A 13,962-nucleotide genomic window follows, 5' to 3' on the forward strand; every position below is an offset into this window, starting at 1 on the left:
GCTGGGCCCGTGGGCCATGGCCGCTGGGCCTGCGCGCCCGGAGCCTGTGCTCCGCAACGGGAAAGGCCACAGCGGTGAGAGGCCCGCGTACCTCAAAAAAAAAAAAAAAAACGCAATTAGATAACACTAAATACCTATCCAAATGACTACAATACAAAATAATTATAACAAATGTTGGCAAGAATGCAGAGGATGTAGATCTCTCTTGCATTGTTGGTGGGAATGTAAAATGGTAAACCCTCCTTGAAAATAGTTCAGCAGTTTCTGACAAAACTATATATGCATTTATGACACAATATTCCAAGGAAATGAAAATGTTACGCTCACACAAAAATCTATACATTGAATATTCACAGCCGTTTCATTTCTAACAGTCTGAAGCTGAAAACAATCCTTTAACAGGTGAATGGTTAAAGAAAATGTAGTACACCCATAGCATGGAATACTATTCAGCAATAAAAGGAACAAACTATTGATACATTCAACAACTTGGATGGATCTAAAAAGTACTATGTTGAGTGGGAAAGAAAGCTAATATCAAAAGGTTACATACTGTATGATTCCATTTATATACCATTCTTGAAATGACAAAATTATAGAGATGGAGAGTGGATCAGTGGTTGCTAGGGATTAGGGAAGGAGAAAGCAGTACAAAGGAAAATAGCTATGTTTATAAAAGGACAGCATGAGTGACTCTTGTAACAAAACTGTTTTGTATCTTGACTGTGGTGATGGTACACAAGTCTACATATGTGATAAAACTGCACAGAACTAAATATACACACAAATAAGTACATGTGAAATCTATACAAGGTTGATGAATTCTATCAATATCAATTTTCTGGTTGTGATATTGCACTACAGTTAATCAAAATGCTACCATTGGTGAAAACTGGGTAAAGGGGACATGGACTATCTCTCTGTATTATTTCTTACCACTGCAGATGAATCTATAATTACCTCAAAACAAAGTGTTCTTTTTTTAAAATGTACCACTGTGCTACTCCATTTTTATTTCTGTGAGTCCTGGATTAGAATAAAATAAAATGTCCATGATCTGGTAATGATAAAAACAAATGGGACAAATGGATTTCCACATGCAAAAGAACTAAGTTGAACCACTACCTCTTACCATACACAAAAATTAAACCAAAATGAACCAAAGACCTGAATAAAGAGCTAAAACCATAAAACTCATAGAAGAAAACATAGGGTTAAATCTTCATGATCTTTGATATGGCAGTAGTTTCTTAGATATGTCACCAAAAGCACAATCAACAGGAGAAAAATTAGAAAATTTAGACTTCATCAATAGTAAAATCTTTTATGCTTCAAAGGACACAATCAAGAAAGTGAAAAAACAACTTACATAATGAGAGGTTATTTGTAAATCATGTATCTTTTAGTGGTCTAAAATCTAGAATATGAAAAAAAAATCTAGAATATGTAAAACTATTACAACAACAACAACAAGACAAACAACCCAATTAAAAAATGGGCAAAGGACTTGAATAGACACTTCTCCAAAGAAGACTTACAAATGTTGACATCATTAGCCACTAGGAAAATGACAATCAAAACCACAAGCAGATACCACTTCATACTTACTAGGATGGCTATTATCAAAAAAATGAAATACAACAGGTGTTGGTGAGGATACGGAAACACTGGAATCCTTGTACACTGTTAGGGGGAATATAAAGTGGTTCAGCTGCTGTGGAAACGATTGGTAGCTCCCCAAAAAGTTCAACATAGAACAACCTAAGACCTAGTAATTCCACTCCTGGGTATATAGCCAAAATAACTGAAACAGGTGTTCAAACAAAAACTTGCACATGAATATTCATAGCGCACTACTCGCAACAGTCAAAAGGGAGAAACCCAAATGTCTATAAACGAATGAATGGAGAAACAAAATGTGATGTATCCACACAATGGGGTATTTTTCAGCCGACCTTGAAAACATTATGCTAAGTGAAAGAAATCAGACACAAGAGGCCACATATTGTATGATTCCAGTTAAATGAAATATCGAGAGTTAGCAAATCAATACAGACAGAAAACTGATTAGCTATTGTCAGGGGTTAGGTGGAAAGGGAGAATGGGCAGCAACTGCTTAATGGGTACAGTTTCCTTTGGAGTGAAAATGTTCTGGAACTTAAAAGTGATGGTTATGCAAAACTGTTAGTGTACTGAATGTCACGACAGGTCAATTGTACGTTATATGTATTTTACCACATTATGGTAAAAAACACAATGATTTGACATATATATAAGGTTCTAGAATAGTAAAACTTGCAGACAGAGAAAGTAGAATGGTGACTGCCAGGGGCTGGCAAAGGGAGGAATGGGGAGCTTTAATGGGCACACAGAGTTTTAGTTTTTCAAGATGAAAAGGGTTCTGGAGACTGGTTGAACAACAACGTGAATACATTTAATACTACTGAACTGTAGACTTAAAAATTGGTTAAGATGGTAAAATTTATGTTATGTGTATTTTACCATAATTAAAACATAAAGTTAAAAAATATATAATGACATTTCATGAAAACTACAAGCATTTCTCATGTTACAAAAATCTCTAATAAAATATTAGCAAATCAAACTCAGTAATAGATGAAAAACAAAACCAAAAACCACCATGACCAAATGAGGCTTAGGCCAGGAAGGCAAGGTAAATTAAGCATTCAAAAATCAATCAACATATTTTACCAGAGTATAACAGAGAAAAAAAACCATATTATCAGCACAGTAAATGAAGAAAAATCATTTGACAAAATTCTACTCCTATTTATGACTAAAAAAAAAAAAAACCTCACCAAACTAGGGACAAAAATAAATATCCTCAACCTGATAAAGAACATCTACAAAAAACCTATAGCTTACATTGTGCTTAATAGTTAAAGATTTAAGATAACAAAAAGAAGGCAAAGATGTCCACCCTCGTCACTTTCATTCAACACTGTCCTGCAGGTTCTAGCCAATGCCAAAGGGCAAGAAAAAGAAAAAAAGAATCTATAGATTGTAAAGAAAAAATAAAACTGTTTTTATCTGTAGATGACATAATCTTGTATGTGGAAAATCCAAAGTACTCTGGCAAAAAAAAACTACTATAACAAGTGAAGTTTAAGAAGTTGATGGATACCAAGTCAATGTTAAAAAATCAATTCTGTTTTTTTTCAAATTAGAAATAAAATTTAAAATTCAGTGTACAGTATAATATAAAATTAAAATTACACCATTTATAATAGTATCAAAAAACATAAAATACTTAAGGATAAATACAACAAAATATGAGCATATTTTACACACTGTACCCCTGAAAACTACAAATCCTGCAGAAAAAAATGCAAGAAAATCTAAAAAAATAATGGAGAGATATGACATATTCATAGATTGGAAGACTCAGTGCATGTTAATTTTCCTCACTTTGATCTGTAAATTCAATATACCCCAAACAAAATTCCAGGAGGCAATGTTCTTTTAGGAATTAATAAGCTGACTCTAAAATTTAGTGGAATGCAAAGGACCTCAAAGAGCCAAAACAATTTTCAAAAAGAACAAAAAATCAATAGGACTTACCTGATTTCAAGACTTACTATAAAATGACAGTAATCAAGTTACTGTGGTATTGGCATCAGGGCAACATATAGGTCAGTGGAATGAAATAAAGTGCCCAGAAATAGGCCATGCATATATGGTCAACTGATTTTTGACAAGGAGGCGGAGAATTCTGCAGAAAAGATATAGTCTTTTCTAACATAGGAAAAAATCTTTGCTACTGTGGGATGGGCAAGATTTCTTAGATGGAACACTAAAAACATCAACCATAAAAGAAAAAACTGATGAAGTGAACTTCATCAAAAGAAAAAAAAATTGCTTTTCAAAAGAAAATATTAAGAGCATTAAAAGCAAGCTGCAGGTTGGGAGGAAAAAACAAATATTTGAAAACTTACATCCAGAATATATAAAGAACTCTAATACTTCAATGTCAAGAAGGAAGCGGGTGAGTGAAAAAAAAAAAAAAAAACAACAGGCAAAAGATTTGAACAGACACTTAACAAAAGACTGGCCAATCATCACATTAATCATTGGGGAAACACAAATTCATTCCACAAGGAGATATCACTATACTCATGAGAATGGTCAAAATGCAAAGAAATGATAATACCAAGAGTTATTGAATATGCAGAATGATGGAACTCTCGTAAGTTCCTAGCGGGAGTGTGAAATAGCACAACTACATTGGGAAACAGTTTGGCAGTTTTTTATAAAGTTAAATATACACTTAACATATAACTGAGTAATTCCACTCCTAAGTATTTACAGAAGAAAAATAAAACATCATAGCCACACAAAGACTTGTACATGAATGTTAAAGTAACACCATTCATAAAAGGCAAATACTGGAACAACCCAAATGTCCATTAATAGATGAATAGATAAACAAATTAAGGTACAGGCATACAATGGAATACTACTCAATGATAAAAAATGCATTACTCCTATATAAAACAAGTTTTTAAAAGTCTCAAAAACACTATGCTCCGAAATAAATCAGATACTAAAGGACAAATATTATATGATTCTACTTATATAAGGTATCTAGAATAGCCAAATTCATGAAGCACATAGAACAGTGGTTACCAGGGAATAGGCAGTGGGGAGAGTGAGGAGTTATTTAATGGGGACAGAGTTTCAGCGATGAAAAAGTTCTGGGAATGGATGGCAGAAACGGTCACACAGCAACACGAATGTACTTAATATCACTGAACTGTACACTTAAAAACAGTTAAGATGGTAAATTTTATGTTATGTATATTTTACCACACACCAAAAATCATTCTGCCGAGGGAAAAAAGCCAGACAGAAAAAAGTACATACTGTTGGGCCATTTATACTGGTGTGTCAGATATAAAACTAAGCAGTAATAATAGAAATCACATTAATGGCTGCCTGGGATGGAGGATAGAGGAGGGGACTGACTGTAAGAGTTCTCAATGTAACTTTCTGGAGTAATCTTACATTTGTCAAAACTCAGTGAAATATATAATTAAAATGGGTACATATTATCGTATATAAATTGCACTTCCATATATTATATTTTAAAATAAATGAATAAGTTTGAGGAGGGAATGAAATGCAACAGAGTAGAAAACAGTATTATAGATATTACAGACTCTTTTCTAGGAATGAGGTTATGTTGTAGTACAAAGAAGGTAGTAGCTAGAGGGAAATATCTGGTCAAAGGCGTATATATTTTATTTCTCAAGCTGAAAGAGAAATGACTGTATTTAATGCCAACAGGAAACCAGTTATTTGAAATCAGGTTGAAAATTCAGAGGTAAAAGAACATGAAGGCTAGAAATGTTTTGTTGCCAGTGTTTGAGGTACATGGAATTCTCTCTACTTTCCCACTAGCACAAAACTGTCTTGAAAAAAAAACAGTTTGGCAAGTATGAGTAGAAAAACATAGACTGAAATATCCAGCAGAGGAAACTTAGCAAATTCAAGGAATCAAGAATACATTATTCCCATATACCTGTATGTTAATAGTTAATATAGTAATAACAGGGGTTTTTAGCAGTCAAATTTGTACTAATATTAACCTTGTACTAACACAATGACCTTCTACCGAGAATTGAGCACTTTGCTAGAAAGCAGCAGTTTACTGAAACCAAAACAATATACTCTAAAATGTCAAGTACTCTCTAAGCCTGGTAGCTGAAAATGTATCAGTCAGGACAATAATGGCAATTCAGGACCAGTATATATGAAGTCAAACTAACTGTAATTGCTTTAAGGACATCCACATCCATCTTCGTGGTAAAAAGCCTTGTGAGATGATCATAAATTAAATGTTTAACAATTAAATATTTTCCCAATACAAAAAACACTACTTGAGATCATGAAAACTCTACTTCAGGGAACAGAACAGTCAAAGAATTCTAGTGAAAGAGGTTACTGCTTATCTCAGGTGGCATATCACATTCAGACTAAGGCATGTACTTTGAAATCTCAGACCTTGTAACCTAAGCCCCCAAAACATCACTGCTTTTTGTCATCTTTTATACCTGTGATTCTATGATTTAATAAGGTAATTTTTAACTTCGGTCTTTCTAGAAAAGCCTCTACAAACATTCTTTTAACGTCTCAAAATGAAACACTTCATGTAGTTATCTTTAATTAAAAATAGAGAAAGAAGAAAAAGACCTACTATTTCCAAACATGCAATTCAATGATAAAAATAAATATAATTTTATCAGTTTTTAGGTATGGCCTTCCCCTAAACTTAACTTTTATAATTTATATTAACACATTCCTCTATAAGCATCTTCATTTATTATTTAAGACCCCAAAACTTGATATGTATATTAACAAAAAATTATACAAAGTAAATATTCTTCATATGCATCATTAATAAACTGGAATAGTTTATTCCAGCTAAGAACAGCTAAGAACTCTCATTCTCAAAATTTAAAATCCCTTACTTGAAAGTATCAGAAGTTAGCAAAATGACAACTAGTATTCTTGTGAAAGATCACAATAAAATGAATGTTCTTTTCTGTTTCAGATACTAAAGCAAAACCAAAGTGCTATGCCTCTGATTACAATATCAACCTACATCAATAGCAGAGCTAAGTTTCAAAATGTTCCCTCTTGATAAATGACTGCTGCAGATATTTCCATGAAACAATTTGGGAAATTAAACCAGAAAACATAACTGAAGAGTGTTTCTTTTCCATTTTACGTTTTCTTCTACTTTTCTTTTTGGCACCACAGGATACCTTTTATTCTAAAAGTCACTGCTCCCATAAGATCAATGACACAATGACACAATGACATGAGAACATATTTGTAATTTTCTATTTTCAAAAAAAACCACTCTCTCATATAGTAATGCATTTCATATAAGGTTTTGTCTCACCTGGCCAGTTCTTTAATTAAGTTTGCAATGCGTCTTTTATCTTCAAGACATAAATCCTTCAATGATGCACTCTTTATTCCTCCCCTGCAGAAATTCTTAAAAAAAAAAAAAATCCTTCTGATCAACTTTCACAAAAAACAATTTTTAAGACTTTTTGAGAAATTTCTTAAAATAAGCACAGGAGATGAAATTTCTTGGATCTCTTTTATCTGGTAAAATAGAACGCTATTTACCCATTTCATTTAAACCTACTGTGAACTCAACACAGGCTAAGGAACTATCTGTCCACCAGGGGACATCTGAAATTTACACAGAAAAGCACACAGAAAGAACTCTTAGGTGGCAATGTGCCTGCTTAAGTGTTAGGGAGTATTAAGGAAACAACTTTCCCTTGATGAATGTCACAGAAACAAACACCTAATGGAAGATACTGAGAATCCTTCCTACACCATAGCCCCACAGCTGCTTAAAGATGTACTAAGGCTGGCAGCAGAAGCACCAGTTCTAAGCTCTCAATATATCCAAAGGTTCATTCCAAAGGGTATTAGACCAAAGAGTAATAGTAATAATAGATAACATTATACCTAGTATTATTAGGAATATTCTAAGTATTTTATACTTATCCATTTAATTTTCACAATGTTATTAGGTAGGTATTATTCCTATTCTACGAGGAGGTTACATATCTTGCCTAGGAATATAGCAGTTAGGTAGCAAAATCAAGACTCAAGCATTGATTCCAGAGTCTATGTTCTTACCCACTGTACTATCCTATCTCTTGTGCTATAAAAAGTTCTCCTAGTTACTGAACATCAAAGGGGGGCTTTAAAGCCATGAAACCTAGGGATTCACAAGGGAACTGGAGGTAACATGTAAAAGGAACATGTTAAAAAAAAAAAAGAATCCTTGGCATTTGCCTAACCACGAAGTAGGTTAGTCCAATTACTTCAGGTGGCCAAGAATAATCCAAGACCCCTAAAATGAATCCTGGAATTACTGCTATCCAAATATGGAAAAGACAGGGGAGAAAAACAAAATGAGAAAGAGGATATGGTAAAAAAAAAAAAAAAAAATTAAATGGGTTTGGCTTTAGATATTAGATATGGTCAATTTAAGATGCCAGGAGGATATTCATGTGGAAATGTTTAGTCAGGAAGTTAGAAATGTGGGTCTGGCTCTCAAGTCAGAGTTTTAAAGATTTAAAACTCAGCCATATGTTATTATTGATAATGTTTAGATTTTTATTATTTTCTTTACACTTTCCTATGTTGTAAAATTTTCCTTAAAGAAAAAAATATTAGTTTTTAAAAGTCATCTCCTAACCGAAGAAAATAAATTAAAATTGGTTTTTGAAAAGACAAGAGGAGAATCAGAAGCATACGACACTGTGGGAGAAAAAAGTTTCAAGAAGAATGTGGGGTTAATGGTGCTAATGATCAAAAAAGTTAAACAGAATATAAAAAGAAGTCACTGGATTTGGCAATGTGAAAAATTGCTGAAAACCCTTTAAAAGAAATTTCAGTAAACAAAAAAGAGAAACCCTTGCACACAGGCAAGAACTTCAGCAGCATTGTGTTTAGGCAAAAACCTGAAGACACAAATGTTTGTCAACCAGAGTTAAACTGTGGTATATTTATACAATGGAATTCTGTAGCTACTGGTTGTTACGCTGTTGACATTCATCTTCAAACCCATCCCCCATGCTCTGTTTTGTGATGCTGAGGCTGAGACTCTGGAAACTTCATTTCTTCTTTGCCACAACATTCTGTTAAACTCTGCCAACAGGAAGAACCAGAGACTCTTAGAGGAAGAAAGGACACATTCCTTTCTCTTTGCTTCCTGTTTCTATCAGTGCCACCCCTGTCAGAGATCTTTACCCTGGCAAGAACAGCTGATTCCAGTTGGTAATTCTTCTAGCCCTCATAGAACCAGCCTTTATCATATCTGCTTGGGGATAGCAATACCAGTCAGGCTGGTTTCCCATCATCAGAGGTCAAAGTTCCAGCTCTAAGTGGCTCCCCCTCCAAGCTTCTAGGTTTTAATAATTCCAACTTGTTCTGTTTTCCCAGCCCTAAAGATGGTGGTTGTTTCTGGCAGTTACTACCTACACGATAACCTAGTGTGCCCCTTTTGCTTTTCAGTTCTCCAGCACCAATTTAACAAGTCTTTATATTAAATACTCTCAGTTAAAATAACTGACTAAACCCTGACTGAAATATCAGTGAAAGGAAATGAAATGTAACCATATGCAACATAAATAAATCTCAGGAACATAATGTTGAACAAAAAAGCAAATCACACAATACGAGATCATTTATATAAAGTTTGAAATATATATAAAACTAAACGTTGTTTAAAAAATAAATACATGTTTAGACCATATAGGACAGGGGTTGGTAAACTATGACTGCAAGCCAAATCTGGCCCAAAGCTTGTTTTTGTAAAAAAGGTTTATTAAAACACAGCCATGGGGGACTTCCCTGGTGGCGCAGTGGTTAAGAATCTGCCTGCCAATGTAGGGGACGTGGGTTCACGCCCTGGTCCGGGAAGATCCCACATGCCGTGGAGCAACTAAGCCCATGCACCACAACTACTGAGCCTGCACTCTAGAGCCCGTGAGCCACAACTACTGAGCCCACGTGCCACAACTACTGAAGCCTGCATACCTAGAGCCCGTGCTCCACAACAAGAGAAGCCACCGCAATGAGAAGCTTGCGCACCACAACAAAGAGTAGCCCCCACTTGCCGCAACTAGAGAAAGCCCGCGTGCAGCAACAAAGACCCAACAGAGCCAAAAATAAATACATTAATTAATTAAAAACAAAACAAAACACAGCCATGCACATTCTTTTATACATTGACATACATAAGGCTTTTTCCACACTATAGTGGCAGACTTAGATAATTAAGACAGAAACCATGTGTCTCACAGAGGCTAAATATTTTCCATCTGGCCCTTTACAGAAAAAGTTTGTCAACCCCTGATATAGAAAAACAAAAGAATGACAAACACAAAATTCAGGATAGAGATTACCAAAAAAAATGCTATGCTATAATAAGGGAAGGATACATCTCTACAGACAGACACTACCTCAGACTGCAAGGAAGTCTGAGACTCTTCCTAGTCAATCTTTCTTTCTTTCTCCTCTCACAGTTGCCAGACTTGTAGTGAAATTTTAAGTCTCTCCTTGAATTACAATAGCATCATGGTAATTCAATGGGGAAAAGAATGGTCCTCTTAATAAATGATACTGGACCAACAGACTATCAGTATGGAAAAGTGAACTTGCTATAAAGTTTGTTGCATTTTTAAATCTCTTTAGAAGACAGTTGAAATAAAAGGAATCCAAACTGAAAAGGGGTATGTAAAACTATCTCTATTCACAGATGGCATGATCTTATATATAGAAAATTGTAAGGAATTTACCAAAAAACTATTAGATTAGAACTAATAAATGAATTTAGAAAGGTAGCAGGATAAAAAATCAACTGTTTCTGGACACTAGCAGTGAAAAATCCAAAAATGAAATTAAGAAGACAATTCCGTTAACAGTAGTACCAAAAAGTATAAAACACAATACTTGAAAATAAATTTAACAAAAGGAGTATAAGGCATGTACACTGAAAACTATAAAACATCACTGAAAGAAATTAAAGAAGACCTAAATAAATAGAAAGACATTTTACACACCATATTCAAGGACTGGAAGACTTAATAGTATTAAGTTGAGAGTACTCTCCAAATCGATCTAAAGACTCAACACAACATAGGGGTGGGGGAGTAGGAAATACAAACTGTGGGGTGTAAGACAGGCTCAAGGATGTATTGTACAACACGAGGAATACAGCCAGTATTTTGTAATAACTGTAAATGGAAAGTAACCTTTAAAAATTGAATTAAAAAATTTTAAAAATTAAGAAAAAAAGATTCCCAATCTCCTAATTTATGAGATTAACATATACACAGTACTATATATATATATATAACAGATAAACATCAAGGACCTACTGTATAGCACAGGGAACTAGACTCAATATTTTGTAATAACCTATAAGGGAAAAGAATCTGAAAAAGAAAAAATATATATACACATATATAGGTATATATACTATACATAAAAAACTGAATCACTGTACTATACACCTGAAACTAACGTAACATTGTAAATCAACTATACTTGAATTAAAAACTTTTAAAAATTTTTTTTAAAAGATTCAACACAGGGCTTCCCTGGTGGCGCAGTGGTTGAGAATCTGCCTGCTAATACAGGGGACACGGGTTCGAGCCCTGGTCTGGGAAGATCCCACATGCCGCGGAGCAACTAGGCCTGTGAGCCACAACTACTGAGCCTGTGCGTCTGGAGCCTGTGCTCCGCAACAAGAGAGGCCACGACAGTGAGAGGCCTGCGCACCACGATGAACAGTGACCCTCGCTTGCCACAACTAGAGAAAGCCCTCGCACAGAAACGAAGACCCAACAAAGACAAAAATAAAAATAAATAAATTAAAAGAAGGTTCAACATTAAAAAAAAAAAAGATTCAACACAATTGCTACTGAAATCCAAGTTGACTTTTGTGCGGAAATTGACAAGTTGATTCTGTAATTCTTATGGAAATGCAAAAGACCCAGAATAGCCAGAACAACCTTGAAAAGGAAGAACAAACTTGGAGTATTTACACTTCCTGATTCCAGGACTTACTGCAAAGCTACAGTATACTAAAGCAGTGTGGTACTGCGATTAAAATAGAAATATAGATCAATGGAATAGAACTGAGATTACAGAAACAAACACATTTATGATTAACAGATTTTCAACAAGGGTGGCAAGACAATCAAAGGAGAAAGAATGGTCTTTGCAACAAATGACGCTGGGACAACTGGAAATCCACATGCAAAAGAATGAAGTTGGGTCACTACCCATAGCATGTACAGAAATTACATCAAAATGGATCAAAGCCTAAATGTAATATCTAAAATTATAGAACTCCTAGATATTGGTATAAATCTTTGAGACCTTGGTTTAGTCAATGATTTCTTAGATATGACAGCAAATAAATAAATAAATAAATAAAAGGAAAACACTGATAAGCTGGACTTCATCAAAATTTAAAACTTTCAAGCTCCAAAGGACACCAATAAGAAAGTGAAAAGAGGATTTCACTTGTGGCACAGTGGTTAAGAATCTGCCTGCCAATGCAGGGGACATGGATTCGAGCCCTGGTCTGGGAAGATCCCACATGCCGCAGAGCAACAAAGTCCATGTGCCACAACTACTGAGCCTGCGCTCTAGAGCCAGCAAGCCACGACTACTGAAGCCCCCTTGCCTAAAGCCTGTGCTTCGTCCACAACAAGAGTAGCCCGCACAACACAACGAAGAGTAAGCCCCCATTTACCACAACTAGAGAAAGCCCACGCACAGCAGTGAAGACCCAATGCAGCCAAAAATAAAAATAAATAAATAAATAAATTTTATTTAAAAAAATAAAGAAAGTGAAAAGACAATTCACAAAATTGGAGAAAATATCTGCAAATCATATATATGACAAGGAACTTGGAGATGGAATCTATAAAGAACTCTTACAACTCATCAATAAGAAGACAACCCAATTGAAAAAGATCTAGATAGACATTTCTCTAAAGAACACATACAAATGGCCAAGAAGCACATAAAGAGATGATCATTATTGGCCGTTAGGAAAATACAAATCAAAACCACAATGAGATACCACTTCACACTCACTACGACAATTATAAATAAAAAAGATGGATATAAAGTGTTGGTGAGAATGTGGAGAATCTGGAATCCTCATACATTGCTGGTGGAATGTAAAATGGTATCGCTACTTTGGTAGTTCATCAAAAGGTTAAACAGAGAATTACTATATGACCCAGAAATTCTACTTCTAGGTGTATACACAAGAAAATTGAAAACATACATCCACACAAAAACTTGTACATGAATGCTGACAGCAATATTATTGATAATAGCCAAAAACTGTAACAACCCAAATGTCCTTCAACTGGTGGTTAAACAAAATATGTATTGAGCCCTAAAAAGAAATGAAGTAAAGATACATGATACAACATAGATGAAACTTGAAATCACTATACTTAATGAAAAAAGCCAGTCACAAAAGGCCACATGTTACATTATTCCAGTTATATGAAATGTCCAGAACAGACAAATACAGAGACTAAAAGCAGATTAGTGGTTGCCAAGAGCTGATATGAATGGGGAATAGTTTCTGTTCACTATAAAATACACAAACTATTATATGAAAAAACTTTCAATTTTTGATAAGAACTTGCAAATTCAACTATTCACATCCTAGTGTGAAGTGTACACACTGGGGATATAAGTAACATAGGCAGGCTTTTTGAGCTAATCACAGTTAAATCCTGTAGATAACTAAACGTAAAACAGTTGACCCTTAAACAACATGGGTTTGAACTGCACAAGTCTACTTACAAGCAGATTTTTTTTCAATAAATATATTGCAAAACTTTTTGGAGATTTACAACAATTTGAATAAGCTTGCAGACGAACCACAGAGCCTAAGAAATATTTTTTAAAAATTAAGAAAAAAGGTGTGTCATGAATGCGTCAAGTGTATGTAAATATACATATAACATTCAAAATATGTGTTAATTGACTATTTATGTTATCAGTAAGGCTTTCATTCAACAGTAGGCTATTAGTAAAGTTTTGGGAAGCCAAAAGGTATACGCAAATATTCAACTGCCCGGAGTTCAACACCCCTAACACCTGTGTTGTTCAAGGGTCAACTGTAATTAGTAACAAACTAGACATTGAAAATTTCAATATCTGAACATAAACCAGGGACTGAAAAACATTTTTTATATAGAATTCGATAGCAAATGATTTTGGCTTTGTGAGCATTCATCTTTACAGCGCCTCTGCCATTGTAATACGAAAGTGGCAATAACATAACACTAAAAGACTCAGAGTGGCTGTGTTCCAGTAACACTTTACTCACAAAACAGGAAGAAGCAGATTTGGCCTACAGGTCAT

The 13,962-nt window shown here is 34.5% G+C and overlaps 1 protein-coding gene across 4 annotated transcripts in view; it reads right to left on the bottom strand.

Moving 5' to 3' along the window:
* KIAA1328 overlaps window positions 1–13,962 on the bottom strand; it is a gene marked incomplete at both ends in the record, with an annotated part of 383,031 nt that overhangs the window by 361,352 nt on the left and 7,717 nt on the right. For 3 of the 4 annotated variants that reach the window (XM_082852721.1, XM_082852723.1, XM_082852722.1), the window contains one exon: window positions 6,929–7,023. The exons of the other annotated variant lie outside the window; for it this stretch is intronic. In XM_082852721.1, the coding sequence (XP_082708847.1) occupies window positions 6,929–7,023 (95 nt within the window). The remainder of the gene's footprint in view (window positions 1–6,928; window positions 7,024–13,962) is intronic. 4 annotated transcript variants of the gene reach the window in all.

This window comes from Leucopleurus acutus (genome assembly GCF_964270905.1).
Source record: "Leucopleurus acutus genome assembly, chromosome: 13".
Classification (NCBI taxonomy): domain Eukaryota; kingdom Metazoa; phylum Chordata; class Mammalia; order Artiodactyla; family Delphinidae; genus Leucopleurus; species Leucopleurus acutus.